The 14,075-nt window shown below is 43.0% G+C and overlaps 1 protein-coding gene across 1 annotated transcript; it reads right to left on the reverse strand.

Moving 5' to 3' along the window:
- Positions 1-12,821: 12,821 nt before the first annotated feature.
- Positions 12,822-13,751, reverse strand: LOC127127405 (protein argonaute 5-like). Its single transcript, XM_051056589.1, has 3 exons — positions 13,530-13,751; positions 13,365-13,438; positions 12,822-13,257 (listed from the first exon to the last, which is right to left on the reverse strand). The coding sequence occupies exons 1-3, from the start codon at positions 13,741-13,743 to the stop codon at positions 13,090-13,092; spliced, it is 456 nt and encodes a 151-aa protein (XP_050912546.1). The 5' UTR covers positions 13,744-13,751; the 3' UTR covers positions 12,822-13,089.
- Positions 13,752-14,075: the final 324 nt, after the last annotated feature.

Genomic DNA, 14,075 nt, shown 5'->3' on the forward strand with positions numbered 1-14,075 from the left:
TTGGTTGATGTTGACTAACCTTGACTTGTTTTGTAGGTTGCTTTTAGCTCATTTGAGTTGAGCTTGTGCCTTGCACATTGTGCCTTGAACTTGCTTTTGCTGTTGCTTGGTTGCTTAACCACTTTGAGGTATAATATTTCTGACTTCATGTAGTCTGGAAGACCTGTCCTGTTACTTGGGCAGGCACCTGTCTGAAGCCCTCCTTAAGAGGCAATGCTTGTGATTGTTTATCTTTGTGCCAAGCAGGAAAAGACCTTTGATAAGGCAATTGGCAGATAAAAGAGATGTGCAATCCATCTCCTGCTATTCAGTTGAGTCATCCCTTTGCTCACACACCTTGTGTTGACGCATTGTGGATATTAACCCAAGATCCATGTTGAGTCAGTCATATGTGGAGAAGAGTTCCAACTTTCTGAACTCCCATTTTCATTTGTCTGAAGCTCTCCCAGGCCAGGGATAAGAGCTATGAGGTCTTACCCTCACTCCCCATTTCATCTGCTTCACCCTAACTCTCAATGTTAGGGTTAAGAGCTAACATCACCCGATTCCAGTTGGCTTGTGCTTCACAGCCTAACCTTGTGTGAGCCCACTTTGTTTGTATATAGTGTGTGCTAATCGTGTGTATGTTTGCTTTGCTTTGCCTGTTTAGGATAGCTTGCTGCCTGTGCAAGTTAGATAGAAACCTCAACCTAGGACCATTGTGGATTACATGATAACTATTAGGCTCGAGTCAGTCTCCCTTCTAGTTTGTCATTTCCCAGTCTCTGGTTAGGAGAAAGTTTCTCCCCTGTTAAGGGGAACTACGTTGCCCTGATCCTCATACCAGATGAGGTACGTAGGTAGGAGATCGTACGAGATCTCTCTGGGCACCCTTTTTCCTTTTTGTGTGTGTTTGCTTGACAGTTACTAGGCTCGAGTGCCAGACTCCTTAGTAACTTGTTTGTTGGTTAACCCTCTTGTGTGTTAGGAGATGGACGTAAGACCAGCGATTGGCAGTCTGTATCCTATTGGTGTTTGTTGTGTGGAGTCTGACGTAAGTCCAGCTATTGGCAGTTGGTTTCCTGTGTGTGTTTGTTGGTTTGGAGTCTGATGTAAGTCCAGCGATTGGCATTCGGTTTCCATGTTTGCCTGTTTGTGTGTTTGTTTTGACGTCTCAGCGTCTGTGCGTGTGTTTTGTTTCGGCGTGCGTGAGCCGAACTACGGTAGCTCTGATTCTCATTCCAGATGAGATACGTAGGCATAGGATGCGATATCCTAGAGAGCCCTTTCCCCTCTTCTCCCACCTGTGTTGTTTCCAGTGTGTGTGTGATGTTTGTGAGCAGTTTTAGCAACCTTATTCTTTCCTTCTGAGCGTGGATCCCGTCGAGTACGACGGATGCGTAGGGGTGCTAATACCTTCCCTTCGCATAACCGACTCCCGATCCCATCTCTCTTTGGTCGCGAGACCATGTCTTTTCCAGGTTTACTTCGAGCGTTTCCTTTCCCTCTTTGGGATAAATAACGCACGGTGGCGGCTCTGTTTGTTTTGTTTTAGCCCGCCGGTTGTTTTTCGCGGATGCGACAGCTGGCGACTCTGTTGGGGATTAAGAGAAGTTGACCTCTTGCTGGTCCATCTTCCCTAAGCGAGTCTCTCCTAGCGTTCTCTAGGATAGTTTAGGTTGCTTGTGTTGCTCTATTTATTGCATTTATGATTATCATGTTGTGTATGTATTTGCATAAATATTTGCATGCATCATATTATCATTGTGTTGTCTTCTGTACAGGTGGTTCCTCTGTTTTGGGGTGGGTGTTCTGAGTGGGGCTAAAACCCAGGCCCGAGTATACACCTAGGATTAGTGTGGTCTCACGTTCCTCACATGCTGGTTGGGCATGTTGTTGCGACGTGACATACCACAAGGCGGACGAGGTTCATCTGAGAGTGCTCTTCCTTTGTGGGGTTTTCCACTTTGGTTGGGTTACCTCTTTTGAGCTATTGACTTCGGTGACCGTTCTTTCCCGGATCTTTGGTTTAGACGATCTTACGAGAGCTGCAACGACACACCCGAAAGGGCAAACCCGTTGAGTATCTTTTCCCGATTGTCGAGACCATTATCCGCCTTAAGGTAACCTGATTAGAATTTACCTGTGAGGGGAGGGTTGATTCTTACAGATGCATGTTCTGATGGTGACTAATGGTTCAGCTGTTGATCAAGGTCTTATTTATAAGTCGGATTTATGGATTTATTTCCGAGACGCCGGAATGCTGTCCGCGGTATTTATCAGTGGGGATCCGTTTATTTCAGGATTCCCTGGGCTGGTTCAGAGGGTCTTATGGTTATCTGTTCAGAGAATCTCTGGTGATGATGGTGATGTATCCTTCAGTTCCGTTTATTTCGGAACCCCAAGTCGGATTTGTGGTTGCTCAGTACCTCAGATGGTTATGATCAGTTTAGAGGCCGTAACTCAATGCAGTAAATGTTCAGATGACTTGGAGGATGGCACAGTGCATTGCATTCACGCATCAGCATCATCCATATTTTGCATTCATCGGCATCTAACTCATGTCTATCCATACTCAGGGTACATTCTCGATTGAGATTCTGGTTGAGAGACATCCTGATGTCAGAATGCTATTGTCAAATTTTTTATCCGTCTCGATGAAGCCAGAATCAAAGGAAAGAGTGTTCCTCATATGGATAAACATTGCATTCATGCGTGAGTCATAATAACCTGTCTTCTGTTTTGCAGGTGTCAGTTTCTAACATGTTTGGGTTTACTCAGGAATCATTGCTCGCGCACGCCGAATCATTCCTTTGCACTCAACACATCCGCACCGATATTTCACCAGACGCAACACACTAAGACTGATGGATCTACCTAACACAGATGTTCTCGAGCTGAAGGATAAAATGAATGAGCTGATTAACATCATGCAAGGTTTTGCTGTGGGCCAGAAAGCACTGGCTGATAAAGTAGAGAAGCTCGAGCGGGCTTCAGCGGCTAACAGTGGTGTCAATCTGGATGGTGTCTCTAACCATGGTCTTGGTGGTTCTAGGGACGGTGGAAAGAGGACAACTGTGGGGGTAGTGACTAACAATGCTGGTGGTTTTGGTGCTGCCACAGGTGGTGGATTCGGTCAGGTGGGCAATAATATGAAGGACAGTCTGTTTCCTCCTTTCTTTGGGGCTGAGGATGATAGAGAGGAAGACAGAGAAGCAGATCAATTCTCCATGCATAATGAACCATTCGGCCAGTACGGTGCCCAACCGCCAAACAAGGAAATTCAGGTGCTGGCAGAGAAGATCTGGGCTCTGGAAAGCCATGCTACTCCGGGGGTTGTCAATATGTCGAGGGGATTGTGATCCCACAAAAGTTCAAAGCGCCTGCGTTTGATAAATATAATGGGAGTTCTTGCCCGGAAACTCATCTCCAGGCCTTTGTCCGGAAAATTTCTGCCTATACAACGGATCAGAAGCTCTGGATGTACTTCTTCCAAGACAGTCTGTCTGGGGGGTCTCTTGAATGGTATACCAAGTTGAAGTCTTCGGATATCAAGAGCTGGCAGGATCTCGGAGATGCATTCTTTAAACAGTACCAGTTCAACACTGACATGGCTCCTAGTCGTACCCAGCTGCAGGGTATGTCTCAGAAGTCGAGTGAAGGGTTTAAAGAATACGCACAGAGATGGAGGGAGTTGGCTGCCAGAGTTCAACCTCCGCTGGTGGATAGGGAGATGTCTGATCTGTTCATGGGTACCCTGCAGGGGGTTTTTGCTGAAAGGATGGTGGGTTGTCCCGTCACTGGCTTTGCAGACATAGTAGTGGCTGGTGAGAGAATTGAAAGCTGGCTGAGAATGGGGAAAATACAGGGAAATGCTCCGTCATCTGGAGTAAAGAAACCATTTGGGAACGGTCAGCGCAAAAATGAGGGTGAATCAAGTGCTGTGTATGCCCAGAGAGGACACGGTAGGGATCGTTACTACCAGCACACTGCTGCGGTAACCATCCCTGCTGGTAATCAGTCAGTACGACAGCAACATCAGCCACCTCAACAGAGAGCACAGAGAGCCGGGTACCAAGTGAGGGGAAAAGGGATTGATCGTCAGTTCGATAAGCCGCCCGTGACATATGCTGTTCTGTTTAAGAAGTTGATGGATCTTGGGTTGGTGCAGCCGAGGACGATGGCTCCAGTAAGATCAGATCAGAGGCCTCCTAACTATGATGAGAACGCCGAGTGTGAATTCCATTCTGGTACACCAGGGCATAACATTGAGGGCTGTAGAGCTTTTAAGCATGTTGTCCAGGATCTGGTAGACTCCAAGGCCATCAATTTTGCACCATCACCGAATGTTAATGCTAATCCCATGCCGACGCATGGTCAGGCGATGGTGGGTGCAATTGCTGAAGATTCGGATCACGCTTGTGCGATAGGTGAAGAGACTGACAGTGACTGCGAGTTTGATGGTTGGATAAAACCGTGCGTACCAGGGATGGAGATCCAGAACTGGAAGGCCTGAAAAGATCATCACTATCACTCATCCTGAAGAGTAATATTTCTGTTTTTCAATTATGTTTGCATGAAAGCCATACGTTTTGCCCGAAACGTAATGGTCCATTGTAAGGGCCACCTCATGTGTTTCATTGTGCAACATTTTGCATCATTAATAAATGGATGTTTTTCATATTAAAAGCGGTGTTCCCTGTTTTTCACTTATTTTTGCAGTTTAAAAATAAAAATGGCAATGTTTGTTTTCATTTTTCCTTTTTTTGATTTGTCTCGTTCCGACTTCAAAACAAGAATCCTCCGGATCTCGTTGATAACAATTCGGTTACACCTCTATATGACTTCGACAATCCGATCTATCATGCCGAAGAAGAAGGCGAAGAAGATTGTGATCTGCTGGAAGATTAGCCAGGTTGTTGAAACAAGAGGAGAAGGTGATTCAGCCGCGCGTGAAGCGAGTTAAGATAGTTAACCTGTATACCGAGGAGGTCTGAAAGGAAGTAAAAGTTGGTTCCGCCCTGGGGGCAAGTGTTAGGAGCGAAGGTGGTGCCATTCGGTCTCAAGAACGCCGGTGTCTGCCAAAGAGCTATGGTGACTTTGTTTCATGATATGATTCATCATGAAATTGAATGCTATGTTGATGACATGATAGCAAAGTCCCAAACAGAAGGGGGGCATCTGGTAGATCTGGCCAAGCTGAGTGGACCAGTTGAGACAATTCAAACTGAGGTTGAATTCAAATAAGTGCACTTTCAGAGTGCGGTCCGGTAAGTTGCTGGGGCTTATTGTGAGCAGAAAAAGGAATCGAGGTCGATCCTGCTAAAAAAAAGGAAAAAAAGAAAAAGCAATAAGAGAAATGCCTGAACCGAAAACAGAGAAAGAGGTTTGTGGTTTCTCAGGTAGATTGAACTGCATTTCACGGTTCATATCTCACCTAACAGCCACGTGTGAACCCATATTCAAGTTGTTGAGAAAAAAGATCAAACGGTCAGGTGAAATAATGATTGCCAAGGGGCATTGAGAAATAAAAGAATAAGTTGCAGGAGCCTCAGATTATGTTGCCTCCCTATGGAGAGAGACCGTAAACCCTATGCTTGACAGCCCTCGAGGGGTCCATGAGGTGTGTACTGGGGCAGCATGACGAGTCTGGTCGAAAAGAGCATGCAATTTACCTTAGCAAAGAGTTTACCGACTGTGAAACAATACATTCACTGCTCGAGAAAACTTGCTGTACTTTGGCATAGGCTGCTCGCCGACTGAGACAGTGTATGCTGGTTCATACCACTTTGTGGATTTCCAAGATGGATCTGATCAAGTAGATTTTTGAAGAGCCAGCATTGACCGGACGGGTTGCGAGAGGGGAAATGATTCTGACTGATTTGCGATATTCAGTATACCTCTCAGAAGGCAATCAAGGGGAGTGTATTATCCGATTACATCGCCCCGCAACCCATTGAGGATTATCAACCAAGGAAGTTTGAGTCCCTGATGAGGACATCTCGAGGTGCTCAAATCGAAAGATTGTGAGGAACCGATCCCGGAGGAGGGGCCTGACCCTGAATCCGAACGGATTCTGATGTCTGATGGGGGGAGGTTAAGGTGGATGAGTTAGTGCCGCTTTGGTTACACCGAAAAGATCCCATTCCTTTTGTTGCCCGGATAACATTTGAATGCACCGACGGTGTGATTGAGTATGAAGCTGGTATCCTGGGTATCGAACTTCGGTGCGTACATCTACTAGGGGCAACGCCTTTCTCGTTGGTATATGGAATGGAAGTCGTATTACCGGTTGAGGTTCAAATTCCCTCTTTGAGAGTCCTGATGGACGTGAAGTTGCAAGAGGCTGAATGGGTAAGGACTCGGTATGAAGAGTTGAGCCTGATTGAGGAAAAGAGGCTGGCGGCCATTTGTCATGGGTAGTTGTACCAACAGTAGATGAAGCGTGCTTTTGACCAAAAGGTACGACCTCGTGTGTAGCACGTAGGTGATATGGTGCTGAAAAGGATCCTTCCTCCTCAAAACGATCGTAGGGGCAAGTGGACACCCAATTATGAAGGTCCATTCGTGGTCAAGAAGGTTTTCTCTGGCGGAGCCTTGTTGTTAACGACCATGGATGGCGAAGATTTTCCATCCCCTGTGAATGCGGACGCAGTTAAAAAATACTTCGTATAAAGAGACCCGCTGGACGAAAAGAATAAAATAGTCCCGGAAAAAATGGGCATCCCGGCGAACCGAAAAAAAATGAATGAAAAGGTTCGGGCAAAAATTAGGGATAAAAAGGAAAAATTGTACACCCGGCAAGTCGAAAACCTAGAAAGGCGACTTGGGCAAAAAAGGGTATCCCGGTGGACTGAAAACCTGAAAGGGCGGTCCAGGCAAAAGAGGGATTGAAACGAACAACTGCGTCTAGCATGATCGTTTGTACTTTGGTTAAGGCACATGGATAATCCCCGGTAGGGATCAGTCAGAAACGTTTTATTCAGAAGGCAGAAAGCACGGAGAGTCTGAGGACATATGGGGTGTAACCGAGTTGGAACTCGATGAGATCACGGTTTCACATTGCCATTAGGATAGATTTTTCCTTTTATGCGCAATTACCTCTTTTCAGGAATTGCTTCCTTTGTATTGCTCGGTTATGAGCCACACTTTTTGATCAATAAAATGCATATTCTATCAAATAATTTTTGTTTTTGTTTTCATAACCGTTTTGATTGCAAAAAACATCTGTTTATTTTGATAACGAATCTTTGCATTTTAAGACATACAGGTCCCTTCCAATGCATGTTTATAAGATTGAAAGCTTGAAATCTTATTCGGAAGGTTGAGTGACCTAGGTATTGAAATTTGGCACGCCTGGGGCACGTTTTTATCTAACGATCTCCTTTGCAGGTACTGTTAGATGTTTTCATTCACTTGCAGGCTATGATGTGAAGCCTTTTTGACAAAAAGATCCCCGTGGAGTCCGATCAGGGACGAATGAATGGAGGAATGGTAAAAAAAAACGACGAGAGACGTACGACGATCCTGGATATTAATCAAGAAGACTCTTCAAAGTCTGAAGACTGGAAAGTTTGTATGAATCTAAGGAGCTCGTTCTCCGTCGAGTACGGAGGAGCGGGAATACAAGGTGATGAATCAGAAAAGTCCAGACGAGTCTGGGAGTTCTAAAAATTGGAAAGCTGACAGTGGATTTGGATGGTGAATGCCATGGTTCGACGAGTCGACAGGTGTTCAGTACCAGATTTTCCTAGTTTCCCCAAGCAGAGTTGGGATTGTTACCTCCTCAGCAGATTCGAGGTCTGTGTTTCCCTAGCAGGGTCGGGATGATTATCTCCCCCAGCGGGTTTGAGATCGGTGTTTCCTCAGCAGCCAGGCCTGAAGGTTGCTATTTCCCAGTGGAGGTATCTATTGGTAGGGGTTTCTCCAAGCAGAGTCAGAATTGTTATATACCCCAGCGTGTTTGAGATCGGTGTTTCCTCAGCAGCCAGGCCTGAAGGTTGCTATTTCCCAGTGGAGGTATCTGTTGGTATTGGTTTCCCCTAGCAGGGTCGGGATTGTCATTTCCCCAGCAAGTCAGAGATTATTGGTTTCCCCACAGAGTGCGTCGGTGGTTTATTCCCCAGCGATGTCCCCAAGCGGGTCGGGTGCAGAGGAGGTTATTCCTGGTAAGGGTGGCCTATTTCCCAGCAGCAGTGTTATTCCCCAGCAGGGTGGAGATTGGAGCAATGGCGAGTTCCTCAGCAGAGTGCCTCGAGCTCCCCAGAAGAGTCCCTTGAGGGGGATACCTTTTATACATTCATCATTTAGATAAGCATAACATAATGCATAAATTGCGTAGCATTTCCATGATTATGGAGCATTACGCTGAAAAAAGTCATGCATCATCATTGCAAGCATCAGCTAGTCTCAAGCCGTGGTTACCGTTTGAGATTTGGTTTTGCCAGTGGGTGAAGGTGCTACTCAAGCCGTGGTTACCGTTTGAGAAGTGGTTTCGCTAGTTGGAAGATCAACATCAGCATTGCAAGCATAAGTTAACCCCAAGCCGTGGTTACCATCCAAGAATGGGTTTGGCCGGTCAGTGAAGATGATACTCTTAGGAGTTTGGCATTGTGACGTTGGGTCAACGGTATTCCCCAGTAGCGCGATACTGGAGGAAGATTTCTGTCGTGCGAGACGGAAGTTTGAAGATGTTACTCTGAGGAGTTTAGCATTGTGATTTTGGAGCAACAGCATTCCCCAGTTAGTCCCCGGCAAGCGTCTGCCTGGTTTTGACATATGTGGATGTCATCCTTGCGATACCAGTAAGTGTCGTGTCGATCCCCGTAATGTCGAGTTCCCTCCCAGTCATTGGTCAATGTCTGGTCGAGTTTTCTTTGGTGTCAAGTAAACATCATTGTTCGATGTCAGGTAAACGTCGAATTCCCTCCCAGTCATTGGTCAATGTCTGGTCGAGTTTTCTTTGATGTCAAGCAAACATCATTGTTTGATGTCAGGTAAATGTCGAGTTCCCTCCCAGTCATTGGTCAATGTCTGGTCGAGTTTTCTTTGGTGTCAAGTAAACATCATTGTTCGATGTCAGGTAAACGTCGAGTTCCCTCCCAGTCACTGGTCAATGTCTGGTCGAGTTTTCTTTGGTGTTAGTAAACATCATTGTTCGATGTCAGTAAATGTCGAGTTCCCTCCCAGTCATTGGTCAATGTCTGGTCGAGTTTTCTTTAGTGTCAGTAAACATCATTGTTCGATGTCAGTAAACATCATTGTTCGATGTCAGTAAACGTCGAGTTCCTTCCCAGTCATTGGTAAATGTCTGGTCGAATACCCTCTGATATGTCGCCATCAGAGTGGTGTTTTGGTGCTATTTCCGGCGTTGCCAGCGGAATTATCACAAGTTTCTGGAGAGCGGGGTTCAAACGGAGAAAAGGAAGTGTTGAGGCATTTTCTGGAGAACGGGGTCCAAATGGAGAAAGGGAGACACGGGGTGTTTTCCGGAGAGCGGGGTTCACAATGGCGATCACAAGTTATCGTCAGGCGACTGGGGTTCAAAATGGAGAGCGGGGTTCATTATTTGGAAAACAAGACTACTATGAAGTTGTCGGGATTCAACCGCGGTGATCCGGGATCATTCGCGCAAAAGAAAATGTTCGTTCGGGGTTCAAGAAAACTAAAAAGAGGAAATCATCAGAAAGTTTCGGGGTTCAAGAAAAAGTAAAAAGATAATAATCCCCAGAGGATATGTGGTGTTCAGGCCATGGTTATTCCTGTGTTACCATTTATTTTGGTATACAGGTCAACATTTCTGTTTCGGTATTCAGGCCGACTTGCTCCGTACCAGACGGATTCTTCTTTTGAGATTGCTTCTTTGCCGATTCTGACAGGCATTATTAATTATTTTCCCATCAGAGTGCAAATTGTTCGTCTGTTCTTGGTATTCAATCACTCTTCACCCTGATCATATGAAAGCCGAGGCTTTTCATATCGACAGGTTCACAGTGGATTGAATAGGGGCAGCTGTAACACCTCAAAATTTGCCCTCCTCTCTTGGGACTAGCTTAGCATATTGCATTTCATTTTGTAGGTCATTAGTCATTGCATCTCGGCATATCATGTGGAAACAATAAGCAAGTCATCCTCCTAAGTCTTGCTCAGAAGATAAAGAGGTTAAAAGATTCAAGCTTGAGGGTCTCATGAATTGATCACTAGCCACCTGAGGGTTTGTGCTTCAGTTAGGGTTTCTTGGTTCCTCAAGGAGATTGGGTATTATCTTGGTTGAAGTGGTACATCACCATCATCATGGTCTTATCATCACCAAGAGGTTCATTGTGCCTAATCATGTTCCTTGGGATTAGGGTTTTGACCTCTGGTCAACCCTAATCAGTTGAATTGTGCCAGTCAGGTTTTTTCAAGGGGATGAGGTCTTCATGGAGATGGGGATCATTATATGGTTTTATTGAGCTTGTGTAAGTTAGGGTTTCATTTTGGAGCCATTTCATCAGGAGATTGAGGCTCAATTTCATCTGTGCATGACCAAGTCATCTATCAGTCAACAAAAGTCAACGAAAAGTCAACTGTTGGATTTGGAGGTGGGAAGTGATCAGAAATACTTCATTCATGTTCAAAACAAGTCTCATTTGACATTTCAAACATCAACATTGAAGAAAATAAAGTCAGGACAAAACTTTCCAAAAATAGAAAGTGACTTATAATTCAAATTGCCAAAAATGGAAAGGTTTTCTCCTCAAGATTACATCATCAAAGAAGCTTCAAATGCATTTTTGTTGAACATGAAAGTTGTATATCTTTCTCTCCCATTTCCAAAAAGTCCAGGATCATGGATTTCTCATGTGTGGTTAAAGAGATATGATCAAAACTTGATAAGGAGAACATGGAACTTCAAATGGGCATAACTTCTCAACCAAAACTCCAATTCAATTGGTTCTTTTTGCATTCTTCTCCTTATGACCTCTAGTTTCCAAATTTGGCATTACATGGCATGCATTGCATTCACATAAATATTTGGAAATTCAATTGATTTTTGGAGGGAAAAATGAAATTTAAAATTTGTGCATTATTTGAACATTACACCATTTCCATTGGCTCCAAAACAGATTTTTGAGGGAAATTAAGTGGAAATTCGTGCACTATTCACCATGCACTCCATGCATAGGGTGAAAATCCAAATTTTGCATTTGCACCTAAAATTGCTAATTCCAATTACCATTTGATTAAGTGTGATTAGAGAGTGATTAGTAGAGCATATATATACTCTAATTATAACAAAATTCAAGAGGTTAATCACTTTTTCATCATTTTTGGATCTTGAAACTTTTTCACTCCAAAATTTTCTCTCAATCAAAACTTGAAAATTCTCCACATAGCATAGCATTTTTCTTCCATATTCTGGTTTAGTGAGTGTAGTGGATGAAGAATCAAGCATTGGATCATTGAATTCGAGCAAAAATCAAGCACACTCCAAGCAAATTCATGAAGATGGAAGTGGAAAATTAATCAAGATCTAAGCCATTACAAGCTCCAATTTCGTCATAAAGCTTCAAGTCATCAATATAGGAGTGGATCTGGACACTTTAGGAGCTTGAATCGCTGGTTTTATTGTTCTGCTCTTCAAGAGGTAACAACTCGAGTCTCTTAATTCTTCAATCCATTGCCATGTTTAGGTAGAGCTTTTCATGCTGATTAATCTGATATAAAATTCGTGTGAAATGGATGAGAAATGAATGAGTTATGCTTGATTAAAGTTTGACATGTCAAAATGGTTTTGCTCGTTTCTCTTTGATCTTGATGAATTAGGATTAGATGTTAATTGATCTGTAATCTCCATTGGATGAGCTTTCTGTTGATATATTTTTTTGGCGAAATTCTGGAAATTTTCTGAACGCATGCACTGTAGCTCCGCCGTCTTCGCGAAGAAGATGGTGGAAACCACCACTGGCCATACGCGTATCACTGTGCACCATACGCGTATCACTGTGCGCCATACGCGTATCACTGGGCACCATGCGCGCCATACGCGTATCACTGGGCACCATACGCGTATCACCTGCAGCATATTTTCAAACTTAAATCCATTTAATCTTTCCCTCCAATTTCCATATGCATTGTCCATTTTATTTTAATGTTGTTTTCCAAACTTCAAAAATTCATATTAAATTGAAAATTGATCCAAAAAATACCTGGTTTTTTGCTATTTGTTCCTTGTTCCATCTAGTTTTTTATCATCATAATTTCCAAATTTTTGTGTGGCTGGATTTTATTTGGTGCTAGGTTATGTGATCATGTATGCTTATTTGACCTTGCCTTGGTTATCATGTTGTGAAATGCTTGTTTCTTATCTAATAAATGTGAAATTTTGCATGCTTATTCACTACGCCAAAAGAGGGAAAAGAGGGCGCTTTTTTTGGCCTATAACAGCGCTTTTAAGCGCCCTCTAAAGTGGCGCTGGCATAGGTAAAGACAATGCTTTGTTTTCTTGGAGAAAGCGCTGTCTAAAGTGGCCACATTATAGTGCGCTTTCAGAAAAAAGCGCCCTCTGGAGTGGTCCATAAAGGGACACCTTAGAGGGCGCTTTCTGGAAAAAGCGCCCTCTAAAGTTGTCAATGTAAAATGTTTAGAGGGCGCTTTCAGGAAAAAGCGCCCTCTAAAGTTGTCAATGTAAAGTGTTTAGAGGGCGCTTTCAGGAAAAAACGCCCTCTAAAGTTGTCAATGTAAAGTGTTTAGAGGGCGCTTTCAGGGAAAAGCGCCCTCTAAAGTGTTAGTTATTTTAAAAAAATTTGTTTGAAAAACAGTGGATATTTAATTGGTAACCTGTTCGCATGCTGCAAAAGTGTAAAATTCATATTGAATTCATCCTTTAATCCAATGTTATACACCATTAATCCATTGATATATACAACATGAATCCATTTATATACAACATTAATCCTTCATATATACAACATTAATATATGATTCTTTGATCAACAATATACAACAACATATTCATGATTTAGTAAAAGTACAACAACAATATACACTATTAGTCTCGAAAGATCCATAGCAACCAACACCCAGTGACCACTGTATCCAAAAGCTGTCTAGTAGTTCTAACCAATACTAAACAAAATAACGCCCATCCACCCATGATGAATAATAGCAAGTGTGCATAATAGGCAGGAGGAACTGCATACAAGATAACAAGTTATTGGTCAAACTCTGTAGCTGGTCTGCAGTGAATTTATTTTCATCATACAGCACATGATAATGCGTTGGTCGACTAGTCCCCTGCAAAAAGAACACGTCCAAATGCAAATAACACAGAACTGTCAAAAGGCGATTGAGCAACAAATAGTAAACAATGGCATAAAGTTAAATGACATAGCTAATATTACCTGAATTCCTGCATGGCTGTTAAGGTAAAAATCAAATTCCCTAGGGTGACAAATGCTGGTGTCTACCACGGTTCCTTTGACAATTTAGAACAACAAAATCAGCAAAAAGTGATAAATTCAAATGATAATATATACCAGCTGCGTTGAGAAATATATTGAAAAAACCTGGCATAATATTTCCACTTCTATCGGTCTCTTTGGGGTTGACAGGAAAGAGACGGGTGTGATGTCTCTTTTGGACCACTACAAAAGTAACTTTAGGTAGATACCCATCCTCTATTGAGACACAAGCCTGATGAAAAAAAATTAGTTGGTCTTCAGCACTCCAATGTACTTCAAATTTTACACCCTTGTCTCTTGCACGAATGATTGACTTCATAATAGCCATTTTACCTGTAATAAAGAAAACAATTAAAATCAGATGACAAATGTAAAAACAATTAAAATCATAAAAGTCATTTTACCTGTAATAAAGAAAACAATTAAAATCATTTGACCTGTACCTTTTTCACTAAGTTCTCTTTCTTTTCTTGGTTGGAATATGTTCTACATGTCTCTTAACAACACGGACGGTTGGATTGATCCAAATACCCTCATTATGATCATTTCTAATATATGAATCATTTGATATAATATTCTCATCTTGATCATTTCTGGTAAACGATTCAATCTCAACATCAATATCACCTTGATCTCCAGTGTTTTCATCAA

This window comes from Lathyrus oleraceus, chromosome 1 (genome assembly GCF_024323335.1).
Source record: "Lathyrus oleraceus cultivar Zhongwan6 chromosome 1, CAAS_Psat_ZW6_1.0, whole genome shotgun sequence".
NCBI lineage: Eukaryota > Viridiplantae > Streptophyta > Magnoliopsida > Fabales > Fabaceae > Lathyrus > Lathyrus oleraceus.

Bases quoted from the DNA above. Each gene is read 5' to 3' on its own strand.
- LOC127127405 (XM_051056589.1), bottom strand. From the start codon at position 13,743: ATGAAGTCAATCATTCGTGCAAGAGACAAGGGTGTAAAATTTGAAGTA. The intron at 13,439-13,529 runs GTTTTTTCAATA...AAATTGTCAAAG, and splicing joins AAGTGGAAATATTATGCCAG to GAACCGTGGTAGACACCAGC. The intron at 13,258-13,364 runs GTAATATTAGCT...TTCTTTTTGCAG, and splicing joins ACAGCCATGCAGGAATTCAG to GGGACTAGTCGACCAACGCA.